Consider the following 20,432-nt stretch of genomic DNA (forward strand, 5'->3'; position numbering starts at 1 on the left):
GAGCGAGGGCGCACGTGACCGGCGGAAGCGGGGTGTACCCGTGTCCAGTTCGCTGCTCTGACAAATTAGGGCGCGTCCCGCCGCGCCGCCGCGTCTGCTCGCGGCGCTGGAGATCCGGAGTCTGCGGCGGCCTCTGCGGCCGACAGCGCGAGTGTCGGGGGTCGCGGTGAGCAGGGCACTACTGGCCCCGCCGCCGCCAGGGGAGCGGGGGTGGGGGGACCCCACCCGGAGGAGAAGCCAGGCCAGCGGGACCCGGCCCGGAAGCTGTCACCCTGGGCCCCCTGCGAGAGGGGGACCGTGGACGCAGTCCCGCCCCGGCGGCCGGGCACTGTTCACGGGGTGGCGTGAGCCACGAGCGCAAGCCCGTGGCCAGGCGGCTGGCTCCGCACAGTGAGGTCCCACGGGACGGGACCGCGCGCCGCCCTCCGCCGCGCGGTCCCCCCCGTCGGTGCTTTTCCCGTGGCCCCGCCCCCCGCAGGCGGCGACCTCGTCCCCTGCTCCTCTCATTCATGCATCCGTTAGTGCTCCCGGCCCACCCTCTGTGTTTGCCCCGGCGACCGCACGGAGAGCGCTAGGAGGAAGCCTGAGCGCTCCGTTGGCCTGATCCGAGCCGGTGCCGCTGTGTCAAGGGCACGGCCAAGGAATGTCCCAGCGGGATGCGGAACCGAGACCCAACCGTGGAGGTGAGCAGCCAGCGAGGATGAGGCTGCAGATGGGCCTGGGCTTCGGGTCTTTGGTGCTGATCGCCCCGTTTGGTAAAGTGCTGTTGGTTCAGGTAGAGGAGGTACCCCTGGGTGTGTATGAATCAAATGAAAAAATAGAAATAAAAAATACAGGGGCACCTGGGTGGCTCAGTGGGTTAAGCCGCTGCCTTCGGCTCAGGTCATGATCTCAGGGTCCTGGGATCGAGCCCCGCATCGGGCTCTCTGCTCAGCAGGGAGCCTGCTTCTCTCTCTCTCTCTGCCTGCCTCTCCGACTACTTGTGATTTCTCTCTGTCAAATAAATAAATAAAATCTTTAAAAAAAAAAAATACAGACCAACAAATATAAATGTAAAGGATAAAAAGACATAACTGAAAAACTACAAATAAAAGATTAAAAAGAAAACCCCCAAAACTGCAAAAGTCGCCTGTTGGCCTGGAGGAATGTTGCCCAGTGGGACAGTGGCCTGCCTGCTCAGTGCCTTAGTCTCTTGCCTGCAATGTGGGTAATCCCTTGCTCTGGCCCCAAACCCCCCCAGGGCCTCTGAGGCTTGATTTGCACCTCAGTAGAGTACCTGAGCACCCCTACCCCAGCCTCCCCGGGCCAGGACAGGGCCTCGAATGCTACCACCAGCTCAACAAGTTGAGTGCCGCTCCAGTCCTAACTTACACGGAATCGTCCCACCAGAGAGGAGGTCCTAACACTCACATGGAAAGTTAAATAGCTAGAAAAAAGCTCTGAACATGGTCACTCACCCAAAATCAAAACCCACTCCAAAGCCGGAAAAAAAAGCTGACCCTGGAAGAGGGTTAGGAGAGGCCTTACCCCCTGAATCGTCCCCACTCAGAGGCGAAAGCTACTGTGTCCCAGGGGACAGGAGGAAACCCAGAAAGCCAGAGTCACCTGCCCAGGGGGAAGCTCCGATGGTTGTTGCCTGCTCCTGCCCGGAGGCTCCTGACTCAGCCTGGGGCAGCGGAAGGAGAGGATGCTCTAGGCAGAGGGGAGGTCTAGTGACGAGACATATGCCCTTTACAGAGGCAACTGCCCGTTTTAGGGATGGAAGACTGTTGGAGGGGATGTCTGTCCTTGTCCTGTAGTGTCTAAGAGGGGAGCACAACTGTGTTGTGGGAAGTCAGAGCGGGGAGGCATGGCCCTGTCCTGGGGGACTCTGTAGGGCCCAGGTGCCACCTGCCTCCATAATCCACAGTCCAAGACCTTTCAAGGAAATGCTGGGAAGTCCATCAGGAGTCCCCTGTGTTGCATTGTGCCAGGCCATCAGAGCACCCTCCCATCTGTCCTATCAACAGCATGGCAGCCACCTGGCCCAAAATGGGTACCTGAGGGCCCCAGAACCCCAGAGCCATGGGGTTATACGCAGACATTGCCTGAGCCGGCATTCCAATGCCCCCGTTCCAGGGTAGCCCGCAGGCAGGGGCCCATGCAGAGGACACAGAGGCCCAATGATTGGGTCTCAAGTCCTGGCCTCGCCACATGAACTCACGTGCACCCTCAGTCTCAAATGTAAGGTGGGGGGGGTTCTCAATTGCCCTCACGTTGTCGTGCTTGCTAGAAGATTGAACTTCAGCTCCCCCTCCCCACCTCCCAACCCGCACCCTGCTTACTGTGCTCCTGGTCTTAGGATATACAAAATCCTGCTTCCCGTTCCAGGGGCCGGCACCCAGCAGGGACTCACTAATTATTCATGTATTCAAGAATCTGTGGGACACTGACTTACGCTGAGCCTGAGCCGTGGTCTCAGGTTTAGGGCAATGTGGTTGCTACTCCTGGATTGCTGTAGGGGATGGCTCCAGGAGAAGGAAAGGGGGTGCTGGCATCAGGGTGCAGTATGGGAGGGGACCCTCTCAGGAAGGGGTTGGGGCAGCCTCCGGAGAAGCAAGGAAAGAGAAGGGACAGTGGGAAGGGCACTCCCAGCAGAGGGCATGACCAGACAAGGGTCCTGAGGTGGGCTGCAGCTGGGCCCACCCAAGGGAACCAGTGAGGCTGGGCTGGGAGGGGTGGGCTAGGGGCAGATGAACTCAGGGCAGGCAGCAAGATCCCATGAGGACCCAGGAGGCGCCATGGGTACCCCAGTGTCCTCCAAGCCTCATGCAGCCCCAGAACCCTGAGAATGAAGTGATCCACCTCGAGCCGCACAGCCAGCAATGCTTGGCGGGTCTACAACACAGGCCTGCTGGTTCTGAGGCCTCTTGGGCGATACCTCATAGACTTCTGCAGAATGAAAGCATGAACATGTTTGTAGAGTGAAATGAGCTAGGCCTGGGCATGAGAAGCCGGAAGCAAACTGCCCTTCCCTGGACCTGGGGTTTCCTGGATTCCCAGTGATGGGACCAGCATACACTCCAGTGGTCAGAGCAGGAATGCCTGCCTTGCAATCACCCCTGGACCTTGAGGGGGACAAGACTGGCTGGCAGACAAGTCCTTGTCCCTAGCCTCTTGCCATTCAAGATCCTTTATACATGGCTCCGTTTTGGTTCCAATGCTTTTGTGGGAAGCCCAACTCCAACCTACTCCTATTCGTTCCTCAAAGCCCTGGCCCAAATCCCCTAGGAAACCCTGTCTGTCTTCCAAGGCAGAGCCAGCACCACCCCAGGAACCCAGCCCCTGGCCCAGTCTCATGGGACTGCGGTGTCTCCTGGAGCCACGGAGCCATTTTCACCGTCTGTCCACGTTGTGTTCTCGCAGGCATCACAAGGTCCGGCACGCAGCAGGTGCTCAGTGAATGTTCTGTTGAGTGGATACATCAATAAATGCATGATTGGGCTGGACGTCACCTCAGAATCGACCCCGGCCTGTGCTGGGTGACAGTGAATGTTTGGCTGACTTATTTTGTGGGATGGGGCGGGGGGCGGGGGGGTTAGGCTTCCTTCGTTTTCAGAAACAAGGCCACCCCTGCCGGGCCTGACTCCCTGATCCCGTGGGTCACACTGTGGCACGGAGGCGGTCCTCCTTCGACCCCGGAACTGGCCTGTCCTCTGCATTCAGGGCACGAGTGTTTATGGAATACCTGTGCGCCAGGCGCTGTCCTGAGGCCATCTGGGAACGAGACACAGGCGTCCCTTCTGTGGAGCCGGCCCTACAGTTGATCAGGTGGAAAGAAGTGCTATTGAGAAAGGCGTCCCGGCAGGTGACACATTTGAGCAAAGACTGGAGAAAAGCGAGAAGAAAGCCACGCCGGTGTCTGGGGCGCACCCGCCAAGGGGCACAGCCAGTGCAAAGGGCCGGAGGTGGGAGCGCGCCCGGCACCCCGCACCAGCGAGCACGGCGAGGGGACAGACGGGCGGGCGCGGCGGTGCGAGACGCCACTAGGGAAGTGAAAGCGACGGCCGGTTCCGGAGCGCAGGGGCTCGCCCCCACCCCAGGCATGGCCCGCCCCTCGGCCTCCTCGCGGCTCACAGCCGGACCTCGCCCCCAGCCGCTCCTCGATCCGGGTTGCCAGGGCGACTCGGCGCCCGCCCCTCCCGAGCCCCCGCCCCGGGCCCCCGCCCCTGGTCGTCGAGGCCGCCCGGAGCCCCGCGCGAAAGGCGCCCGCGCTGAGTTTGTCCCTCGGCGGCCCCCGTTGCCCGGGCCCGCGCCTGCCGCGCGCGCCGCCCGCCTCGCTCCCGCGCGCTCCCCACCCCACGCCGTGCGTGCCGTGCGTGCCGTGCGTGCCGTGCGTGTGCGTGTGCGTGCGCGGGCGCGTCGGCCGGCGAGGGAGCAGCAAACGGCCGGCGGCGGGCGCCGCGCGGGGGGCGGGCGGCGCGGAGGAGGCGGCAGTGGCCATGGCCGAGGCGTCGCCGCACCCCGGACGGTACTTCTGCCACTGCTGCTCGGTCGAGATCGTGCCGCGCCTGCCGGTGAGGCCCGGGCCGGGGCGGCGGGCGGGAGCGCTCGCTCTCGGCCTGAGGCGAGCGGGCTCCGACGGGGAAACTGAGGCCCGGGAGGCGTCGGCCCGGGTCTCTGCGGAGGGCCAGGAGGCGGGGTCCGCCGCCGGGGGCGCTGCGGGGCCGATGACCCCAGATGCGCGGCCTCCCGCCCCGGCAGGCCCCTCGGTCCCTGCTGGGGAAACTGAGGCCCGCGGAGGCCGCGTGACCCGCGCTCGGCACGCCGCCCCGCAGGAGAGAGGTGGGGGGCCCCGGGGGCCGTTCCCGGCGCGCGTGGTCGGCGCTGCGGGCGCCTGGCTGCGGGCCGCCCGCGGGAGCCCTCCCGCCCGCCTTCCCGGGGTCGCGAAGGGACGGGCAGGCGGTGGACCTGCGCCCGGCCTGACAGCTGCCCCGGGCGGCTCTCCGGGCCGCGGGCCTGCGTTTCCGAGCTTCCCTGGAGCTCGGGGCGGGGGCGCGGAGGCCGGCCTGGGGCCGGGTGTTGCTCTCTGCTCGCTGAGGCCCGCGTTCCCGCAGCCGCGCGGTGCGGCAGGGGCAGCTTGCTGAAGGTGCGGGTCCCCAGACTCCTCATCGCGGAGGTCCCGGGTGGGAGCCGTGTCCCCCCGCCCGGGCCGGCAGGGAAAGCGGCGGCCTGGTCCCACCGTCTCCTCCTCGGCGGGTGCCGAAGGTGAAACCCTGGGAAGCTCAGGCCGGCCGCGGCCCCGACGCTGGCCCTGGCCGATCCCGCGGGGCAGGCAGAGGGAGGTGCGGGGTCGGTGTCAGCGGCTACGGAGCACCGCTCCCTGCCCTCCTCGCACTTCGTCTCCGCAGCGGCCCGGCTGGCGGGTGGAGGCTGTTCCCCTACCGGAGGCGGACTGGGGTCCGCCTTTCCAGCCGTGGGCACCCCTGGGAGAGGGGCCAGGGCGAGGGGTCTGCCCGGCCACAGAGGAGGAGAGTGCGCTCAAGTCGGGGTTTGGAGCGGAGCGCAGTGTCTGCACCCGGAGCCTGGGAAGGGTAGGGAGGTGTGGCTTCCAGAGGCGAGGGTCTCTCTCCTCCTCCGGGGAAGGGAGAATAAAAGGAGCCCTCAGATGTGGAGCCCCTGCTGGGGGAGCCCAGCCGACCGGCCTGCGCCTGCCCCTCCTGGAAGTCCCGCTTCTGCCTCTTCGGCTCTGCAGCCCCGGCTCTGCGTCTCTCTCGACCAGGGTGGGAAGGCACTGGTCCCCTGACGGCTCGCCGGCCTGGCATTATAATGGCCTGCAGCCCCTTGCAGCGGGTCTGAGCCCCGCCACGGGCCCTGGGTCTCGGGCTTCCCCCACAGGGGCCTGCACAGCTGTCCGACCTGGGCCTCTCTCCCTGGGGCCAGCACCTCCCAGGGCCTGGGTCCTGGCCAGGTGTGGCCACTGCCTGGCCCTGTGGCCTTGGACCTGGAGGACCCTGACCTTTTGTAGTTGTCACGGGGCTGGTGAGGACTTTCCTAAGCACGGAATCCAGTGGTGTGGAGATACCCTTGGCCTTCGTCCTCAGAGTTCACAGGCTGGGCGGAGAGGCCGTGTGGGATGCGTGATTGGCAGATGTTTGGTTAGGACGCTGGCAGGTTCTGTCACAGCCAGGAACGGTGAGGACATGCCTGCTCGTGGGCCTGGGTAGGGTTCCATGCGGCGCAGGCGACCGGCCGTTGATCCGCGGGGGCACGCGGGGCACACAGGGGCGGAAACGCAGGCTCCGTCGACGTCGTAGCGGGGAAGGTGGCCCGGGGTTCGCGTGCTGCACACATGGGGCCTGGCTTTCGTGCAGTTCCTACCTGGGATTTTTGTCACCGCTGAGGTCCCTCCAGAGGCCCTGAGACAGTGCCTGCTCTCAGGGGCTTCTCTGCAGGATCAGGCTGAGGTCGCCCCCAGCTGTGCTACGTCTCCACCGTGTGGCTCCGGGCAAGGCACTCCACTCCCTGGACCTCTGTTTCTTGGCCTGCGAGACGGGTTTGAGGAGCTAACCTGTGTCTGCCCTGTGGGGTCCAGTGGAAGCGCGTGCGTGTGGAGGAGTGCCGGCCCTGACCCGCGGGGTGCACAGGGACAGCGGCGGCCTCGCTGGGGCAGGGCATGTGGGAGCAGGAACCAGACAGGCCGGCTGGCTTGAAGGCCTCCGAGGCTGGCGCACAAGCCTGGACTCGATCCTTCCCAGGAGAAGGCCGCGCTCGGGATGCAGCGGGGGTGCCGGCTTGGGTGGACGTGATTGCAGGGCTGTGGACGTGGCGCCCCTGAGGGCAGAGCCTGGCTGTGCCCGGCGTCTGCAGGGCTTCCGGGAAGTCCCACCGGGTGGACAGAGCAGGCAGCAGCGTGGGGTCCTCACGCCCTGAGCTCCCTGCGGCAGGTGGCCCTCTCTCCCCTGTCTCGTTGACAGCGACCGCTTTCCTTCTCAGAGATGCCCCGAGTGCGTGCCCGGACGGAGAGCGGGCCTGCAGGGGTGCCGGGGCGCGGAGAGCCAGGCTGCCCTCGCGCTCTTCTCGTGGCCACTGCTTGCTCCTGGGGGGTCTGGAGACGTCCTGGCCTTCAGGTTTCAGCAGAATGAGTGGAGTCCTCCCCACAGAGCCCTGGGGCTGGGCCTGCCTCCTGGGCACCATGTGGCTTCATTCTGGGCCCTCTGGCCACCTGCAGCCGTGTGGGGCCCTGCCCGTGGTGAGCTGTCCATTTGCAGCTGCAGAAACCGGGGCCCTGGGGAGATTAAGGGTGGAACTGACTCCAGTGGCTTGCTGGACTCGTGGAGCATGGAGTGGACGTCGGGCCCCGGAGATGCCTAGGGGGCCCTGACTTCCCGGGGAACGTGGACCCCACCGTGCAGCCCCGAAGAGGGCTGATGTTTGCTCAGGCTCTGAAGTCAGCAGGGGCAGAAGCAGGCTGAGCCCCAAGGAGGTGGCTGGGTGCCGGGGTGAGCCGCGCCCTAGGGCACCCCAGGCCTCTGGGCCATGTGGCAGCTGCAGTGAGGGACACCCCCAGTGCAGTGGGCACACTGTCCTGTCATGTAGGCTCCCGGCTAGCCGTGGGTCTGAAGCACCCTGGGAAGACGGAGGAAGGTGGGCATGGGGACCCTGGGGGGAAGCGAGTGCTGGGCTGTGTGTGCACATCTTCGGCTCCCAGCAGGCCTCCCCCACGGCCGGGTCGTGGTACGGCTCTGCACCCGGGCATCCAGCGGTGTGCACGGCGCTCCCAGACGCTCGGAGGCAGATGGGGTGTGGACGTGGGCAGTGGTGAGGGGCAGGGTCTCCTTTCCTATGGGGTCTGGGCAGGTCCCTCCGCCCAGTGACTGCTGAGAACAGCTGCGTGGGGCAGCAGGTGGCTCCTGAGGTCCGTGGGCTGGTGGGGCACAGGCTGGGACGCGGGGCTGTGTTTGGGCCTGAGTCTGTGTCCCTGTGGTGCGTCTGCACTGCACCTGGAGTTGTGGGTCCTGCAGGGGGCCCGGGGGGCCCGGCCCCCAGAGCCCAGCGTCGCCCTAGAGCAGACCATCCTGTGGGGCCTGGCCTGGCCATGCTGTGAAGGAGGTCATAAAGGCAGGGCGGCCAGTGCTGTTCCCGAGGGCCGTCCCAGCTGACCTGGGCAACCTGGGCAGGTCAGTCCCGCGTCTGCACCCGCGTGTCCTCCCCGTCACGGAGGAGGGGCTGAGTCGCACCTCCGAGGCACGTCGTGGGGGCTGAGCACAGGAGCAGGGCGCTCTGGATTGAGTGTCCGTCCTGTCCGTGCTCCGGCCACCGCTGTTGGCGATGGTGCTGGGGTGGGCCCCTCCTCCGAGGGGGAGAGGTCACTGCTTCACTGTGAGGAGCCATGGGTCAGAGACAGGGGCTCACAGGTGAGGGCTGGGAGCCTGGGGCTGCCACTCCCTGGACCCAGGCTGGAGGGGCAGGCTCTGCCCCGTGGCGGCGGGCACTCCATCCAGGGTGTCCTTGCTGGGTTGCAGGCGTCTGCTGTTGGCTGCGCAGGTTGAACAAAGGTCTCTGGGGTGTGCCCTTGGAGGAGGAGGGCACGGGGACACCCCCAGATCTGGTCCCTTCCTCGCTGCCTACAGGCAGAGGCCGGAGTCCTGCCTGACATCTTAGGGGGCCCCCGGCTTAGGCCAACCTGGATTCAGCCGTGGGGCTTGCGCGGGGCTGGAGAGCGCTGAGGCAGGGCCCTGACCACGGCCAGCAGCTAGCCCTCTGGTCCTCGGTGGCTGCCGGATCTCAGAGCCCTAGGGTTGAGGCCATCCTCCATTTACAGGTGGGGAGACCGAGGCTTGCAGCCAGGAGGTGACGTTTGAGCAGAGACCCGACTTCCGAGCGGGGGCAAGCCAGGTAGCTATCCGGGAAGAACGCTCTGGCGAAGGGGACGGTGTGCAGGCCGTGAGAAGAGAGGGCAGGCGGAGGTGGACTGGTGGGGCAGGGCAGCCGAGCGGCCGGCCGGCCTGTCCTGAGCTGACGCCGGGCAGCGTGGAGAGCAGAGAGTGGGGTGAGGGGCTTGTGCCCCCCGGGGACGCTCAGGAGCACCCCAAGCCTCGCGGCGGGAGGAGGGGCTGCCTGTTCTGCAGCAGGTCGGGCTGCGCGGTTTGGGCTGAGGCAGCAGACACTCCGAGGCCGGCCGGGGAGGGGGCCAGGCGGGGGGCGGCTGTGGAGGTGGGAGCGGCCGCGCTCGGATGGGAGGGGGCGGCAGCTTCTCACGAAAGCCCTCCCTGGCCTTCCCACCTGGTGATGGCGGACGCAGGCCTGATTTCTGGCTCAGCCGGAGGGCGGGGGTGGGGTGGGTGGGCTCCGGCAGGGTGCAGAGAGAGCCTGGACCTTCCTGCCCACCCTGAGCCGAAGCAGCCCTGGGTGACGCCAGGTACTGTGATGTGGCCGTGCCAAGCCATGGTTTGGGTCCGGGCGTCCTAACCGAGGCCAGCCACAGACACCGGCAGCCCCACCAGCCTGCGTGCTGACCCTCCCTCCCCTAGAGGCTCTGCCGGGCAGTGAGAGCCTTACCCTGAGGGCTGCTCGCTCCCTGTGCTGCAAGCTGCCCGGTGCCCCCACGTCCCTGCCGTCCGTGCTCCTTCTCACGGCTTCGTTGACGTGTGACCCACCTGCTCACGGCGTGCTCAGGAGCCCTGTACCCACCGCCTCATCCAGTCCCAGAACTTTCCATCGGCCCCGAGGAAACCGTGTTCCCATCTGCCATCCCCTGCCCCAGCCCCTGGGCCCCCACGAGTCCCCTTCCCGCCCGTGGAGGAGCCTGGTCTGGACGTGTCACATGCGTGGACACCCCTTGCGGCCTCCTGTGTCTGGTTCCCTCCCTGTGTTGTGGGCTCGGGGTCTGTCCCCAGGGCGGGGCGTGGGGGCCTCGCTCCTGCTGGGGCCGGGCACGCTCCCACATGTGGGTGGGCTACATCCACCTGTGCGGGGACACTGTGCTCGTCACCACTTTTTGGCTGCCGTGAGTCGTGTCGCTGTGGACGTGCACTTAGGGTTTGGTGGGACGTGTGTTTCCGTGTGTCTCGGCCACATACGCAGCCGTGGACTCGCAGGGTCATCGGGTGAGTCCGTGTGCAACTGTCCGAGCAGCTGCGGGACTGTTTCCGAAGAGACGGTCCTGCGTCACTTCCCCGCCAGCGACGTCCGCCCGTCCTGGCCGGCACTTGTCACTGCGTCGGGGTTGGGCTGTCCGGGGGGCCGTGACGTGGCGTCTCCCTGGCTCTGGTTGGCATTTCCCTGCTCCCGACAGGGTGGGCGTCCTGCTGCCCTTGTGTCTTTGGAGAACTGCCTGTTTTGGTTCTTTGGCCATTTTTGCACTGGGTGGTTTGTGGTTTTGTTGTTGAGCTGTTAGGGTTTGTGTGAGTCCTGGACACCAGCTCCTGTGGCCTGTGCAGCTTCTTTCCATCTGGCTCAGACACTGTCCTTTGGGGCCCCCTTTGCTTGTGGCGTCCAGGAAGGTGAGGGGACGTGGCCTGTGCTGTGATGGCTCCCGCGGCCCTGACAGAGGGGCCTGGCCTCCCACCTGTGCCTGTGGCTCCCCTGGGGCCAGTCCCTCACTCTCCAGTCGGGACAGCACCCGTGGGCCAGAGGTGGGAAGGGGGTGTGCCACTGGGAATGGGGTCACGGGCCCCGTGCGGGGGCTACTGGAATGTTCCAGAAATGCCACTATGGATGTCCACAGGCTGGTCCCTGTCCCTGGGTGGTACTTCCTACCTTAGGTGCCCCCATCCTGGAACTCGGACTGTTGAGGCCTCCATAGTCCTGGGGCCCTACGGTCACTCCTGCGACCCTTCCAGAGCTTGGTACAGAGGCCTCTATGTGCACGTGGTGGGGAGAGGTGCTCACAGAATGTTTTCGGTCTGTCGAAGTCGGGAACTGCTCAGTGGGCCCACAGCAGCTGGCATGTTACAGGCCTTGTCAGAGCCTTTAACAGCTGATGTGGGTGAGTGGAGACCTTGAAATGACTTCTGTGATCCTGAGGAGCGTGGGCCGATGGACTGTGGGATGGCAGGAGGTGACCTAGGAGTCCGGGCCTCACTGGCACCAGGGGCAGCAGGTGCAGGGGTCACTAGTCATGGAGACACAGAGGTCGTCGCTGTGGCTGATGGGGGTCTGTGCTCATGCCCTCACCAGGGCCACCCGGCAGGGCCTCTGCCAGTTCTGACGCTGGCCTGGGGCACCTTCCCAGGTGTGCCTGGAGCTTCTGCTGTGTGCCACGGCTAGAGGCGGGGGGGTCCCGCTAGCTCAGCCCGGGGCAGGGGCCCCGAGACGGCGCTCACATGCCCTCTCCTCTGCAGGATTACATCTGCCCCAGATGCGAGTCTGGCTTTATCGAGGAGCTTCCAGAAGAAACCAGGTGACGCAGGCCGGGTGCACGCTGGCCGGACCACCCTCGGGGTGCGGGCAGGGTTGTGGCTGGGACACGGGGTGCTGCGCCGAATGCTGGTTCTGTTCTGGGCGGGCAGAGTCTGGACGGGCTGTGGCAGGCGGGCGGGGGATGTTGGGGAGTCAGCCTCCACTTCCTGACCTGGGGCACGGGCAGGGCTTCGGAGGGGTCTCGCGGCCCTGAGCCCTGCTGGGACACCCCTGGTGCTGACTTGCCCCGTCCTCCCAGGAGTACAGAAAATGGGTCCGCCCCCTCCACGGCACCCCCAGACCAGAGCAGGCCGTCATTTGAGGTGAGTCCGGCCCCAGGTCGTGCGCCTTTCCTGCAGGCAGCCACCCAGCCCTCCCCTCGTCCGCCTGACCCTTGACTGCCGGGCCTGACCTTCCGCCTTCCTCCCACACACGCCAGGCCCCCCCGGCGTGTCCCCATCCCCCAGAGCCCTGGGTCGGGGCAACACCCCACGGTGCGTGGAGGATGCCTGGGCTCCCAGGTGGCAGCTCAGGGGCCCGGCCTGTGACCATGGCCCTTCCCCCGCAGAACGTGGACCAGCACCTGTTCACGCTGCCGCAGGGCTACGGCCAGTTTGCTTTCGGCATCTTTGACGACAGCTTCGAGATTCCCACGTTCCCCCCCGGGGTGCAGGCCGATGAGGGCAGGGACCCCGAGAGCCGGCGGGAGAGAGAGCAGCACTCCCGGCACCGGTATGGCGCCCGGCAGCCCCGCGCCCGCCTCACTGCACGGCGGGCCACCGGCCGGCACGAAGGCGTCCCCACGCTGGAAGGGTGAGGCCCCTGGGGGGTAGCCGGCGGGCGGGATGCTTGGGGGAGTCTTGAGGCCTGCCCCATCCCAGCTCAGGCGGACCGACCATCGGCCCTTCCGGAAGGGTCTGTGGGCGCAGAGGGGTGGATCTAGCTCTGGGGCTGACCTCCGGGCAGGGCCGTCCCCAGCACGTCCAGGCCGATTTTGCCTCGGCGCACCCTGCTGAGGGGGTGCAGACGGGGGCCCGGAAGTGTGGCCCAAGGGCCTGAGGACGGGCGAGAACTGGACAGCACCGAGGGCCCTTTGTCCCCTCGGTGCCCCCATCCTTCTGATGGGGTCCCTGCCTCTCCCCCACGCCCCCTGCCCGGATGCTCACCTGGCAGGGGTGTGGTTCCCACTCAGGTCCTTGTCTCCCAGGGCGGTTCCTCGGCAGAGCCCGGAGCTCCGTCCGTGGTACCCGGGCGGCTTCCCTGTGGGCCGGGGCGTGTTCTGAAGGACGGGGCTGACAAGAGAACATTCCTCCGGGGGCCGGGCTTCTCAGGAGATTCCTAGTGGGGACTTGGCCAAGCGCAGACTCGCGTTGTGTCGCTTAAGCTGGGCTCAGATGCACGGGCCGCCCTGGAGTGCTCTGCGCTGTTGGAATCCAGCCCGGGACACAGCCTGGGCTGCGCCGATGACCCTGGTGTCCGGCGTCTGGGACCTGCCTGGCTCCCCCAGGCCCAGGCTTTGCCACCACCTCAGCCGGCATGTTTCGGAGCTGCTGGGAACGGCAGGGCCGGGAACCTCTGGGATGCGCCCTGGCTTGTCGCGTGGGGAGCTGGTGTGGTGGGTGCTCACAGATGCTGCCCGGGCCACCCTCGGGTGGGTGCTGACCGTAGGCCTGGCCGCCTGCTCTGTTCCAGGATCATTCAACAGCTGGTTAATGGCATCATCACCCCGGCCAGCATCCCCAGCCTGGGCCTGGGCCCTTGGTGAGTAGGTGGGTGGGTCCCCTAGCGCCCTGCCCGGCCCCTCCGCCACTTGAACCCCAGACCTCTCTGCCCAGGGGCGTCCTGCACTCAAATCCGATGGACTACGCCTGGGGGGCCAACGGCCTGGATGCCATCATCACGCAGGTACAGGGTGGGGTGCCTGAGGTGGGCACCGGGGTATCACCATCTTTCCTTCTGCTGAGGATGAGGCTACCAGAGGATGAAAGGGTCCCTGGTGGAGATGCCCTGCTCCCCAGTTCTCCGTAACTCCCATCCTGGGGCTGGGGTGCCCCACGTGGACCTCCACGGAGTCCTGAGCTGTCCTTGGGATGGGGTGGTCCCCGTGACCCTGGTGGGCCTTGTGAGGGCTTGCACTGGGGAGGCTGTGGCGCTTGGCCAGGGCAGGATCCAGCGCCTGGGCGGGATCCCCGGTGCCAGGAGGGGTCGCCCTGGGTGCCGAGTGACCCTGACTGGACACACAGACGGGTGGGGAGGAGCGTGGGGCTCAGCTTTGCGGGGGGGGGGGGGGACCTGGACAAACACAGCCTTGGTGCTCTTGCAGGTAACTCAGCCTTGCATTTCAGAGCCCCGCGGGGCGAGGGGCCGCGCCTGCCTGCCGAGCTCCCGGCACTCTGGCCTCTTGTCTTTCAGCTCCTCAATCAGTTTGAAAACACAGGCCCCCCGCCTGCAGACAAAGAGAAAATCCAGGCCCTCCCCACCGTCCCCGTCACTGAGGAACATGTAGGTGCGTAGCTCTTGGCCGGCCGCTGGGCGGCTTTCCCTTTCCCGGCACTGCCCCCTCAGCAGTGCCCTGGGGGCGCTCACGGGCTCCCGTCCCGCAGGCTCCGGCCTGGAGTGCCCCGTGTGCAAGGACGACTACGGGCTGGGGGAGCGCGTGCGGCAGCTGCCCTGCAGTCATCTCTTCCACGACGGCTGCATCGTGCCCTGGCTGCAGCAGGTGAGCGGGGGCCGCGGCTTGGGGGTCCCCCGTGTGCTCCGCCTCTGACCCCTCCCCCCCGTGTCCCCACCAAGCACGACAGCTGCCCTGTGTGCCGGAAAAGTCTCACGGGACAGAACACGGCCACCAACCCCCCAGGCCTGACCGGCGTGAGCTTCTCGTCCTCCTCGTCCTCCTCGTCCTCCAGCTCGCCGAGCAACGAGAACCCGGCCGGCAACTCCTGAGCCCCTGCCTCCCTCCGGCCGGCCCCCAGAGTGAGCGCAGGACCCCACCCGCACCGGGCCCTGTGGGGCAGTGGCCGGGGCAGGGGGGCACCACGGAGCCGGAGCCTGGAGGTGCCCCACCTGCCTTGGCTCCCACACCGCCCACCCCCGCCGCGGGCAGAGACTCGGAGCACCGCCGCCTCCAGGCTGGCATCTGGCACAGGGGCCTGGGCACACGGCACCCCTGGGGGCGTCCCCAGCTCCCCCACCCATCTGTCTCTAACCTCACCCTCCACACAGCAGCGGCGGAAAGGTTTTTATAATTTTAAATTATTACCGCTTTGAAATAAACGGACGTTTGAGCTCACACGCGGCCCTGCATGATCTGTGGAAAGACCGGGTGGAACCGTGAGGCCCAGGGTCTCCGTGATGCCCGGACAGGCTGCCAGTCCCCAGCCTGGGCGTCCCCAGCCCAGGCGCAGGGGGCTCGGGGCCACGGGATGACCAGCAAAACAAGAACAAAACTGCTCCGACAGACGTTTTTTAAAGGAAAAAAATATGTGTATCTTGAAAGCTATTTAAAAATACACCTACTTAGAAAGAGAAGCAGGTGGTTCGTGTTTTCCTTTTGCGCGGGCGCTGGGGGCGGGCTGAGCTGTGGCGCTTCTGCCGGCTGCGGACCCCAACCCAGGAGCTCGCCAGCAGCCCCGCCCCGCCGGAAGACGACAGAGCTTCCCTGAGGGTAGACCCAGCCGCCGGGACCAGCGCCTCCCCAGCCCGGCCACCCCTGCCCGCGGCGAGCATCCTCTGGTCAGCACGGCCCGGCCAGCAGGCACCTGCTCCCCGGCCTCACTCTCCGTGTTTTAAGTGGAAGGTGGCTGCTGAGAGGGTGGGCGCCTGAAGCCCGCCCAGGGACTGCCGCCCAGGGTGGGACACCTGAGCGGACCCACCAGGCCCAAGGCTGCAGAGCTGGGCTTTGAACCTGGGCTCATCCCTCTGCCCCTCTTCTGTCTGCTGGGGCTCAGCCTGGGGGTGAGGACTCAGGGGTGCTGGGAGGGCAGCAGGCACGGCCACCCCAGGTTCCACGGAGCCCCTGGAGGATGCAGGCACGGAGCCCCTATGGCCTGCACGTGCCCTCCCCAACTCCCCGACCACAGGAGCGGGGGGCCCTGGCCGCGGCTGCCCTTGAAGCAGCTTCAGACTGCGCATGTGCATGTGCGTGTGCTTCTGTGTTCATTCTATGCCCTGTGACCACCACACACCGATTCCCTGACAGTTCTAGGCTCAGAAATACAGCAAGAAAGGCCCATCCTCCCCGCCGGCAGCACTGGGTCTGCCCGTCTCTGGGACCCCCGCCCTCTGCCTCCCTCTCGTGAGGACCTGGTGAGGACGCCGGGTGCCCTCGGGAGCCCAGGGTCACCCCCACATTGGGGCCCTGACAAGGTGCCCTCTGCCGTGGGAGGGGACATGTCCCAGCTCCCGGGATGAGGACAGGGACCTGTCACCCTGTGGCATGTCCATGCCGCCCTCTCTCCCCCAGCCTCAGACCTTGCTCTGCCCGAGCCTCTCCCAACCTACCTCCCTCAGACACCCCAGTGGGCTCCCATCACAGAGCCTTTGCCTAGGCCGTGTCCCAGCCCTTCTGGTGACACATGGCCATGTCCTTCATGGGCCTCTGTGGCCCAGCTTGTGACTGGACACCTGTGGCCTCTGCTCAGCTCAGTGTCCACCTCCCCCCCACTCAGGCACTCCTGGGGGTCAGGTCGTGTCCGTGGGGACCTGCAGTGCCCCCGGCCTGGCACATGGCCCACACTCCATGAATGCTTGGGGAGAAGAGGAGTGATCAGACCGGCTTGGCTACGGCCTGGACCTCACCGGCCCCAGGTCCGTGGCCGTGCAGCTCAGGCATCCTGCAGACCCGGGGTCTCAGGAGACCAGGACAGGCAGGAAGTGGGTGGACAGGTGGTGCCGCTGTGTCCGGCCGCCACGCCGCGGGGCCCCCTGCCCATCCAGTGCCAGGAACATGGGCCGGCCACGGTGACGCCAGCGGAGCGAGGCATAGGTGTTGTAGCCGTTCTCCTCGATGCGCTCCTGGAACCTGCAGTGGGCAGTGTAGACCCGCTTCGGGGGGTCGGGCGTGTGAGGCGGGCCCGGGACCCTCTGCTCCCCCCAACACCCGCCCACCAGACACCCCTCACGCTGCACTCACCGACCCGTAGAGGCGGCCCCTGCGGTTCATGGCCACGTAGAAGCCCGTGTGCACAGCCTTGAGGACCACGACGCCCACGCGGATGGAGCGGATCTCAATGATGCCTGGGGGTGGGGGGGTGGGGCAGGGCTCAGGGCCGGCAGCCCACCGTCCATTCACCCGCACGCTCCCACTGGCGCTCATGCGTTCACCCAGCCCCTGCCGTGAGCTTGGCCTTGTGCGGGGTGTGCTGACACAGGGGGCACACAGGCCCTGCCAGGAGCACCCCAGGGTGGGGGTGGGAGGGGCGAGAAGGACACTGAAGCCAGTGTAAAGGCCTGAAGCAGGACGGGCCCTGCGGTGGGGGGGGCTCAGGGTGATGATCAGCTCCATGGTGGTCACTGCCACTGCAGGAGCCCCAGCCCTATGCCAATCTCTGTACCCCACAACCCCAGGTGGGAGGGGCCAATGTGCCTGCTTCCCAGAGAGGGACGCTGAGGCCTGGGAAGTGGCAGATGGGAGACCCTGGAGAAGACTTGCCCACTTGGAGTGGTCCAGCGAGGCTGACCCAGGGGTGACCAGGCCTATTCTGGAGCTCAGGCCTCGCTCTCTGGTCTTCAGTCTGGACTTGGATGCCTAAGGTGATGGGGAGCTCACCTCATGTCACATGGGGCCTCTGTACCTGCTCTCTCTCCTAGCAGGCACCCAGCTCCTTCTCTCTACATGAGAGTCAACTTAAGCCCACCTCCTTGGAGAGCGCCCAGACTTCTCCGGCAAAGCTGCCCGTCCGTCATCCCCTGTACATCACCCTGTTTTCATTTTCTTTGCTCCCTACATAGCCACCCGTGAAATTACTGCATCAGTCATTCACTTTACCCACTGCTGTGGGAGCCCCATGATGGTGGGCTGTCCTGGTCGCTCCTATGTGCCCCTTCTGCCCACTACAGTTTACAATAGGTACCCAATCAATACCCACAGAATTAAAGAAAGAGAAAAACTCCAAGAGCCTCCCTCCACAGAGCTGTCAACCATGTCACCACTATTGCTGCCCAGATGGGGAAACCGAGGCTCAGAGAGAAGCAGTGACTGTCCCAACCCACCTAAGATCCAGGTCCCACACCCAGCCTGAAGACACCCTGCCTGCCTGTGCCCACCACCGATGGACTGGCCCAGCCAGTCCCCTTGTCATTGTCCTTGTCCGGTGAGCGTAATGAAAGCCTTGGGTGCCCAATGAAAGCAGATGGAAGGGCAGGGGGTGATTACCTGCCCTAATGGTGGTGATTCAGGTAGTGGCCAGTGATTAGCTATCCCCAGCCCGGGCCTCAGAGCTCTGGGCAGACCAAGACAGGGCTGCAGGGCCACGGAGGCTCTCGATCCCCGGCAACCCCCGGGCTCCTCCTTCCCCTTTGCCCCCATGCCTCCTCTTGCCTCCTACATTACACATTACTCCTACATTATTGAGCGCCTACTGTTTGCTGGGCAGGGCATCAGGGACAGTTCTGGGCATTAAGGAGCCCCAGCAACACCCCCACCCTGACCCCAGCAATGTGACCCTTGGGCAGGTCATTTTCCCTTTCTGTCCCTCATCTACCACAATGATGTGTGGGAAGAAAGACAGGGGTCCCTCACTCCAGCAAGTTCTGAGTTTGGCTGTGCAGTGTGGGGAGTCCAGGGCTCAGACCCTCGCTCTGCTTCCGCTTCTTTATGCAGCCGGGACCTGGGGTGGGGGGCTTCCAGGCGCCGCCATCTCCCCCCTGGAAAGGGACCCAGGGATCCCAGCCTCAGCTACTGTGCCGCGGAGCAGGGCCAGGGCTGGGAGCTTCCTCTGCGACGCCTACCTCAACTGCCCAGCCCTCTCAGCGCGGGCGTTGGCCCACTGCACAGATGGGGAAACTGAGGCCCAGCAGCCGCCACACACCCTTACGGGACAGAGGGCCCTGCTGGTCCTTACCACCGCTGCTGCCCCTGTCCTTCCCGCCGGCCTGTCTGCCCCGCACCCCTCCCCGAACTCACTGTCGGCGCCGTGACGCCAGCGGGTGCCCTGCACGCGGCCGCTGGTGTCCACGCGCAGGAAGAAGTGCGTGGAGGAGAAGAGGCGCCGCCAGCGCACGTCGCCCTCCAGGTGCGGGTAGCTGCGTGGTCTCCGCGGACTGCCCGGGGTCCCCGCGGCGCCGGGCGCCCGTGCCAGCAGCAGCCACACCAGGCCCAGCCACAGGCGGCCGCGCATCGCCCCGCGCCCCGATCGCCGCCGGCTCTGCCTCCCCGCGGCCCGTCCGCGGCTCGGCCATCGCCGGGGCGGGGGCGGGGCGCCTCTGCCGGGCCAGCCCGCGCGGGCCAATAGGGAGTTCGGGGGGCGGGGCCAGTGCCGCAGCGGGGCGGGTCAGGGGAGACAGGGTGGGGCCGTGGGCCAGGAGCCGACCAGTGGAGAGGCGGCGGCAGGCCGGTGGGCGGGGCGCCGGGCGGGCTCAGCGCCTCGGGGGCGGGGCGACGACGCGACTGGGCGGGGCCAGGATGCGGGGCGGGGCCCATTCGGGAAAACTCGCCTGCCTCGGCGCGTGTTTGTCTTGCGGGGCGGGGAGGGCAGTGCGTGTCCGTGAGTCACCGGCTTAGCCTGCAGGGGCTGCGGGGGTGTGGGTGTGAGAGAGGCGGGCCCGCAGGGACACGGAGGGAGACAGAGACACAGCTCCAGGGAGAGACGCGGGGAAGGCTGCGAAGAGTCCAGTCTGTGAGGGACAGGCGCTGGGCAGGGGGACCCGGAGCAGTCCGAGACCAGCGCGTGGGCGGCTCTGGCCTGCGCGTCTGCGCCAGCCAGGCCTCTGCACTGGGCATGCCTCGGGGCCCTTGTCTGCTCCCCAGGAGGCAGGCCCTCAGGGTCTTCCCTGAGGGCTGGGCCCGGGCGGCCGTGTGGGTCGAGGGACTGTGGTGCACACCCGCGTTCCGGGGGGCAGCGATGGGGTGCTGAGGCGAGAGGGGGGCTGGCGGCGGACCCGCATGTGTGCGTGTCTGTGGCCAGCCGGCAGGGCATGGACGATGACTGGGGCACCAGCATCCTGTCCCCATGGTCCTCCAGAGCTGCATGTCGGACGAGGATGGCCCCCTTTCCAGCCATACCTGCTTGTCATTTACAGACACACCCAAGCCCCACAGGGAGCCACTCCGTGTCCTGGATCCTGACAGGAGCAGTGAACCCCCATGGACTCAGAGTCGAGAGACGTCATTGATAGGTGCAGAACGGAGGCCCGAGGGGGTCAGCACCTTCCCCAAGGCTCCACACAGGCCACATCCCAGGACTTGAGTCCCTGCCCCTCTGCTCCGCTAGGCCCAGTTCTACTGGCAGGGCCCCAGGTGGCACCTTTTAAGAGCACCTGGGCGAAGACAAGGTGACAAGCCTGACCCAGTGGGGTGCAGGAGGGGTAGCCGGTCTCGCCAGAAGCCAGGAAGTCTTCCTGGTGGCTCTGGGGATTCCCTGATCCTTCTTTCTGATCCCAGGAAGGCCATGTATGGGGTGTGCCCGAGCCGCAGGACCCCAGGACTGAGATGGGAGAGGGTGTCCCCAGAGCCCCGCGGCCAACCCCTGAGGGATCCTGTGTATCTGTGTCACCTCCCCAAGCCTCAGTGACACGTCTGGAAAATGGGCCCGGTGAGAAGGCAGGAGGGATGGAATGAGGTAATCCACAGCAGCACTGGGCAGAGGACGCAACGCACAAACCTGGAACCACATCCTGATTCCCACCCGCCAGAAACTCAGTCTTCCCGTCCTGGAGTGTCCCCACCCTGCCCTCCAGGAGGACAATCTTCGGGGATCTGTGTGATGGGGGTGGGACCCACGCCCAGGGACGCCCAGGAAGCTGTCCTGCCCCAGGAGTTGTTGGAATTTAATAACAGCTTCATTGAAATAAAATTCACATACCACACATTTCACCCATGCAAGTGTACAACT

At 66.1% G+C, this 20,432-nt stretch overlaps 3 protein-coding genes and 1 long non-coding RNA gene across 7 annotated transcripts in view; 1 reads left to right on the plus strand and 3 right to left on the minus strand.

Moving 5' to 3' along the window:
- Positions 1-1,752: 1,752 nt before the first annotated feature.
- On the minus strand, positions 1,753-3,946 carry LOC309868398. Its single transcript, XR_014313684.1, has 3 exons — positions 3,380-3,946; positions 2,845-2,931; positions 1,753-2,021 (listed from the first exon to the last, which is right to left on the minus strand). It is a non-coding gene; the product is annotated as an uncharacterized lncRNA (long non-coding RNA).
- A 123-nt stretch (positions 3,947-4,069) lies between these two features.
- Positions 4,070-14,910, plus strand: RNF126 (ring finger protein 126). Of its 3 annotated transcripts, XM_082738009.1 has the most exons (10): positions 4,070-4,556; positions 8,804-8,877; positions 11,325-11,383; positions 11,642-11,705; positions 11,951-12,195; positions 13,075-13,143; positions 13,218-13,287; positions 13,795-13,888; positions 13,986-14,101; positions 14,176-14,910. In XM_082738009.1, exons 1-10 carry the CDS (start codon positions 4,085-4,087, stop codon positions 14,323-14,325), a joined length of 1,413 nt encoding a protein of 470 aa, XP_082594135.1. In that variant the 5' UTR covers positions 4,070-4,084; the 3' UTR covers positions 14,326-14,910. The 3 variants fall into 3 exon arrangements, with proteins under 3 accessions (XP_082594135.1, XP_082594136.1, XP_082594137.1); XM_082738010.1 differs by lacking the exon at positions 8,804-8,877 and having other exon boundaries at positions 4,370-4,556; XM_082738011.1 differs by lacking the exon at positions 8,804-8,877 and having other exon boundaries at positions 4,382-4,556; positions 14,240-14,910.
- Positions 9,147-20,432, minus strand: part of BSG (basigin (Ok blood group)) — a 61,153-nt gene continuing 49,867 nt past the window's right edge. Inside the window, exon 8 of the mRNA XM_082738166.1 lies at positions 9,147-9,163. The gene's annotated coding sequence lies outside the window, so the exon portion shown is untranslated. The remainder of the gene's footprint in view (positions 9,164-20,432) is intronic.
- FGF22 (fibroblast growth factor 22) lies at positions 15,617-18,773 on the minus strand. 2 transcript variants are annotated; one of them, XM_082738203.1, is made up of 3 exons: positions 18,506-18,773; positions 16,514-16,617; positions 15,617-16,402 (listed from the first exon to the last, which is right to left on the minus strand). In XM_082738203.1, the coding sequence occupies exons 1-3, from the start codon at positions 18,717-18,719 to the stop codon at positions 16,148-16,150; spliced, it is 573 nt and encodes a 190-aa protein (XP_082594329.1). In that variant the 5' UTR covers positions 18,720-18,773; the 3' UTR covers positions 15,617-16,147. The 2 variants fall into 2 exon arrangements, with proteins under 2 accessions (XP_082594329.1, XP_082594330.1); XM_082738204.1 differs by having other exon boundaries at positions 15,617-16,425.

The sequence above is a fragment of the Mustela nivalis genome, assembly GCF_964662115.1.
Source record: "Mustela nivalis genome assembly, chromosome: 1".
Lineage (NCBI taxonomy): Eukaryota > Metazoa > Chordata > Mammalia > Carnivora > Mustelidae > Mustela > Mustela nivalis.

Excerpts from the sequence above, each read along its gene's own strand:
- RNF126 (XM_082738009.1), top strand. The coding sequence starts at position 4,085 with ATGGCCCGCCCCTCGGCCTCCTCGCGGCTCACAGCCGGACCTCGCCCC. Across the intron at positions 12,196-13,074 it reads GGCGTCCCCACGCTGGAAGG|GATCATTCAACAGCTGGTTA; the intron begins GTGAGGCCCCTG and ends GCTCTGTTCCAG. Across the intron at positions 13,288-13,794 it reads TGGATGCCATCATCACGCAG|CTCCTCAATCAGTTTGAAAA; the intron begins GTACAGGGTGGG and ends CTTGTCTTTCAG.
- FGF22 (XM_082738203.1), bottom strand. The coding sequence starts at position 18,719 with ATGCGCGGCCGCCTGTGGCTGGGCCTGGTGTGGCTGCTGCTGGCACGG. Across the intron at positions 16,618-18,505 it reads CTGGCGTCACGGCGCCGACA|GCATCATTGAGATCCGCTCC; the intron begins GTGAGTTCGGGG and ends CCCCACCCCCAG. Across the intron at positions 16,403-16,513 it reads GGGGCCGCCTCTACGGGTCG|GTTCCAGGAGCGCATCGAGG; the intron begins GTGAGTGCAGCG and ends TGCCCACTGCAG.